We start from the raw sequence: 5,845 nt of genomic DNA, 5'->3' as shown, positions 1-5,845 counted from the left end.
TTTAGTTCTTTGGCCGGGGAAGGAATGGCTCCCATTGTCCCTACTGAGGCAATACTCTGCTATTGGTACTGGATGTACACTCCGCACACATGCACACGCACGCACGCACGCACACACACACACACACACACACGCACACGCACACACACACACACACATACACACACACGCACACGCACACGCACACACAGACACACACATAAGACGCATAGACGCTATGTTTACCTCGGTGACCCAGCAGGTATCCGAGATGACCCGTCCTTTTCATTCCTCCAGACACTGAGGTGTGTGTGTGCGTGTCCGTCTTGAGTGTCACCTCATCGCGACCCGGAGCGGGGGAAAACAGAGACAGGGGACAAAGGTGGAGGAGGTGGAGGGCGACCGGGGTGACACGCAGCTCAGTACATACTGACCTCGGGCTCCATGCTCTGCTTCTCTTTCTTTCTTGCTCTCTCTCTCTCGCTCTCTTTCTCTCTTTCTGTTGCTCTGTCTCTGTCTCTCTCTCTCTCTCTCTGTCTCTTTCTGTCTCTCTCTCTCTCAGAAGGTCTGCATGTCACCTACAGGCCGTAGCCAAGGAGAGAGGGAGAGAGAGAGAGGGAGAGAGAGCGAGAGAGAGAGAGAGAGAGAGAGAGAGAGAGAGAGAGAGAGAGAGACCTTGGAGGAGGAGAGGGCAACACTTAGGTTCCCAGGTCGAGTGAGATCGCCCTGGGCCCTCTTCAGTCCCCCCCCCCCCCTCCCCCCTCCCCCCTCCCTCCCCATCCCGCCTCCACGCATACCGGCCCGATGAATGGGACTTCTCATGTGGAGGGGCTCCAGGGTATCAGCAGGGACCTGCCAGCTCCCCCCCCCCCCCCCCCCCTCCACCTCCCCCACACCACAACAATACCTTTTATTTTCTCAGGACTTAAAACCTGCCGACTCACTCTGACGCCATCGATGGAAGTCATCGCTCCAAGCCATAATAAGTACAAAAAAAAAAAACAAGCATATCGAATACATCTAACATATCTTATATTGGGTAACAGTAACGTTGGGGGGGCGCCCCGCTGGCGGTTGTATTATTATTATTAATACATAGTGGATAAAATGAGCTCGGCCTCTGAGGTACCTGAAAACAGCTCCGCTAAACGGTGGCATGTGTGTCCGTCACAGGCTACGCGTCGGGCCGGATCTAAATCCCTTTCTCTCGTCGTTCTCCATTTTGTTCTGTTGGCCGCGGGGGGGGGACGCGGTTGCGTCAGGAGTGTGCGTGCTCGTGAGCAGGAGAAGGATTTCCGTCAGAGAGAGAGGAGACGGATGATGGATGGGTCCGGCGCCTGCCTGACGGAAGTCTTTCTTCGGACAAATCCGGGCGATTAGTCGGACATTACTCTCCTGGGACGAGGTGGGACGAGGGTGGGGTGGGGCTGGGCTGGGGTGGGGCTGGGGTGGGGGGCGGTATAGTGAACTCCAGGCGGATAGTCTGTCTGACCCGTGCGCACACAGGTTGGGTTGAATACATCGGGTCACAGACAATGAAGGTGCGTGTTACGCTTCGTCCTGAAATCCCAAACCGCCAAAACTGTCGGATCCCATCACCTCCGTCCGTGCCTGATTCCTGTGCCGTCCAAGAGGCATGCACAACTTCTCTTCTTTTTTTGTGTTTCAACAAAAAAAAAAAGCTTTTAAGAGTCCTGCTCAGATCCAGGGCCCAGACACCCGTTCTCAATCCACGCTCCCAACATGTGTTGTAAAACAAGTGGTTCCTTTGACACCGACCACCAACCAATAGCGTGTGGCGGATTCGGATCACCCTCATGCATTGGGTATATTTAAACCATCGCTGAACAATCTACCGCGTTAAAGGAACAAACAGATTCCCTCTATGTGTGGCATCCTTTCACATGCATTGTTTATTGCCACGAGCTGGCTTTCATAATAATATAATGGTACTACATTTTATTTTTGGCGCTTTTCACCCAAGGTCACCTTACATAGAGTAAAAAGCATAAAATAACAACAACAAAGCATAACATAACAGCATCAAACATTATTAAAAACCAAACATCGATCACTGGTCACTGTGCACAGTGACCAGTGAGTAGGCCAGTTTGAACAGGTGGGTTTTGACTTGGGTTTGAACGTTGTGATGGAATCTGTCCTGTGTGTGGGGGGAGGGAGTTCCATAGTTTGTGTGTCGAGCAGCTGAAGGCACGGGCACCCATGGTAAACGGTGATCGCCATCCGGTCGATACTGCGACCCTTTCCGATTTATACTTTTCAATACATGAATTGGCTTTCATGCTTGGAAAAATAAACTGGTTTTGTGTCTCATTATACCTGAACCTGATCATTCCAGCCTGAAGCAGTTGACACGTCGATGGGAGAAATATGAATGGAAAAATACACGTTAAACACATCGACATTGTTAAAGGTGTCTTTTATGGGATTGGCTGAACACACATTAAACACATCGACGTTGTTAAAGGTGTCTTTTATGTGATTGGCTGAACACACATTAAACACATTGACATTGTTAAAGGTGTCTTTTATGTGATTGGCTGAACACACATTAAACACATTGACATTGTTAAGTGTGTCTTTTATGTGATTGGCTGGACACACGTTCAACACATCAACATTGTTAAAGGTGTCTTTTATGTGATTGGCTGATCACGTGGTCAGCCTCATAGATCCCCAGACCTCTGCTCTTTTGGCTGAAGAACGACGAACGGAAATAGCGGCGGGGAGTGAAAGCCATTCTCGGTAACTGTGGAAAATAACTCTCGAAACACTTTAGCGGATCTGGAAAGCTTGACAGGATCGTGAGTGAGGTATTGCAAGTAACAATATCGCCCGATATTACACACATCAGGAACAAAACCCGGGAATGAATTGTACATGGATGTCAGTCCGCTTATGACCATGTTAAAGTATTTACATGGTTAGGCACAAATTGATGCTTGATACTGTGAGAGTATACATAATCTCTCCTCCTTTTCTTTTTAAACCGGCCTTACAGCCCAGGGTGGTTAGACGTGAGATAGAGTAGGTGTGAGGGAGAACTCAATACGTCCGTGTGTTGTTTTGACAGCGGGGTCAGAGAAGGAGGGATCAGGGAAGACGAGGGGAATGAGACGGGCGATAAAGTAAAGTGAGGAGGTGGGAAGGTTCTGGAGGGGCCTGCCGTATTGCTTTCTTTTTGTGTTTGCTATGTAAGTGTGTGCGTGTGAGTGTGTGTGTGTGTGTCTGCCTGAGGGCAAGGCTAGCATGGCGGGATAATGTTTGTGTGTGTCTGGGTCGTTGCCTTAGAAGGAAATCCGTGTAACTTTCCTGCTTCAAGCTCCTGAAGAAAAAAGCTTAAAAGCTATTAACAGACTTTTGATATTGAAGATTCTTCTGACTCCTGCCAGCTTCTCACACTGTTCTTCTTGTTAAGTAATATATTTTTATTTAAACATAGTTTATTCTTTGATAAACTTGTTTAATTCGGTTCACAATAGAACAATAATATTATTTTATTCAGTATCCATTATGCATATAAATATGTATCGTGTCCTTCTATGGCTCTTGGTATGCAGTGTAAGATAAGCACATTTACTTTGGATATTCATCACATTCAAGACTGTGGTGGTGGAAGTGATTCATAAACATAAGTACTTTCTCTCTCTCTCTCTCTCTGTCTCTCTCTCTCTCTGACTCTCTCTCTCTCTCTCTCTCTCTCTCTCTCTCTCTCTCTCTCTCTCTCTCTCTCTCTCTCTCTCTCCCCCTCTCTCTCTGTCTCCTCAGAGGACCTGGACGACCTGCGCATGGAGGGGGTCACAGGGCTGGTTCCTTCGGGGAGTAAGTTCAGCCAAGGACGCAGCTCGTATCAGTCAGAGCCCCAGGCCAAAGTCACGCTCAACATCTGCTCCAGATGTGCCAGGTAAAGCGCCTCTCGGTCTCTCCATCCGTCAGTGTCCCCTTCCTTCTTATCCCTCATCTGGCAGGGCTGACTGATTTCCTTTACAACCCAGCGGTATGCGCTCTGTCACAGTGGAGCGGTACTCACCAAGGCTGGGACAGAGTAGTAGGATAGTAGGATATTACCATAAGGGGATGGCAGAATCTGTTTTTTTTTCGTCATGGGAGACTCATGATTCTTTGCGTCCGCAGTTTGACTCAAAATCTTAGTGCAGGCAAAATAATAACACAATGAAATAATTGTTATTGTCAACGCTATTGACGAACACATTCGTCGATTAGTCAAATATTTTCTGCTCTGTCCGACCGCATTCGTGAAGGAATTATGGCGGATATGTAGAACCCAAGCCCCAATGTCCTAATGCCGTATCACAATACTTACAGAATAGCAATACTTGTCGCAATCAAGTTGCGACAAGTATTGAAATCATACTTGGCAATCAAAGATGGCCGCCCTGTCATATCGTACTGTTTCTGTCGATCTCGATTCCTAGTGGTCATCACCGCCCCTGAACCTCCCAGCCCAGGCCTCATGGGGCCCCTGTCTCTCTGTCCCTCTCCGATCCTCGTGGGGGCCCCTGCCTCTCTATCCCTGTGGCTCTCTGCGGAGCCACAGGGATAGAGAGGACCCCTGCTTCTCGGCGGAAGACTGCATACCACAAGATCAAGATGGCCACTGGTGTGCACCGCTGTGTGCTGATAGCGTCTCCCCACCATTGTCCTTTCTTTTTCTCTTCCGACGCGCTTTCCTGTTTTCTTTTCCCGCGTTAATCTGGATCATCAAACTCAGTCGACGCCGGTTCTTTCTCAGCAGGGATGTCGGCGGCAGGCCTGGGTACGTACGCGGGTGTCGGGGTGATCCCAGGCGGCGATAAACAAACAGGTCCCGACCGGCCGAGACGTCAGGCACACGCGTCTGTTTGGGAAGGTTGTTTCCTCCGCAGTTTGTTTTGGTGACTCTTCCTTCATGCGTGATCCTTGAACGCTGTTTGTGTGCTCTGCGCTCCCGGGGCCGTCGCAGAAGGAGAACGGGCGTCGGCAAGGTGTTTTGTTGAAGGTTTATGATGAGTTGAACGCGGTCCGTCTCACCTTATCTCCCGGGCTCCGGGTTGGATCCGCGGCGGTCGCAGGCGTACCCTGCGGTCTTGGTATCTAACGAGACTGATTAAACTGTCAGACAGCTGTTCTCCCTCCCTCCATCTGACCATCTCTCTCAATCGCTCTCTCTCCATCGCTCTTATTCACCCTGTCTCTCTCCCACTCCATCTCTCACATTCAATCCATCTCTTGCCCACTCCATCTCCCTTATTCCCTCATACTCCCTCACTCTCTCTTTCTCTCTCTCTCTCTCTCTCTCTCTCTCTCTCCGGTACCGGCCAAATTCCTGTTCCGTCCTCTTTACCCTGACCACCGACTCCTTCCCAAGTTTTATTGGCGACGAAGCGCAGGTCTTTCATAGTGTGTGTTTGGATAGTGGATCGGCCATAAACAGATCGCCAGGATGGAAACCACGTTGAAAACTCACAGTGCACTTTCTGTGCTTTTCTGAAGGCGAGCAGCACTCAAGTTCGCGTCGGTATGTGCACACTCAGGTGCTCGAATTTTAAACGCAGACACAGGCACACGAACATGCACACACACACACACACACACACACACACACACACGCACACACGCACACACACACACACACACACACACACACACGCACACACGCACACACACACACACACACACACACACACACACACACACACACATACACACACACACACACACACACACACACACACACTACCGTGACACCTACTGTATACTGCAGCGGAGAGAAAGACATATACAAAGATCCATGTGTCAGACCTTACTGTTGAGGTATGTATCTAACTTGAACACAGAGTGTGTT

General features: G+C 49.5%; 1 protein-coding gene across 1 annotated transcript in view; it reads left to right on the top strand.

The window, feature by feature from the left end:
* cUnh8orf34 (chromosome Un C8orf34 homolog) overlaps positions 1–5,845 on the top strand; it is a gene marked incomplete at both ends in the record, with an annotated part of 58,963 nt that overhangs the window by 29,556 nt on the left and 23,562 nt on the right. The window contains one exon of the mRNA XM_084475675.1: positions 3,769–3,904. Within this exon, the coding sequence (XP_084331801.1) occupies positions 3,769–3,904 (136 nt within the window). The remainder of the gene's footprint in view (positions 1–3,768; positions 3,905–5,845) is intronic.

The sequence above is a fragment of the Micromesistius poutassou genome (assembly GCF_964030765.1).
Source record: "Micromesistius poutassou genome assembly, chromosome: 11".
Classification (NCBI taxonomy): domain Eukaryota; kingdom Metazoa; phylum Chordata; class Actinopteri; order Gadiformes; family Gadidae; genus Micromesistius; species Micromesistius poutassou.
This window is presented reverse-complemented; position numbering and strand designations above follow the sequence as displayed.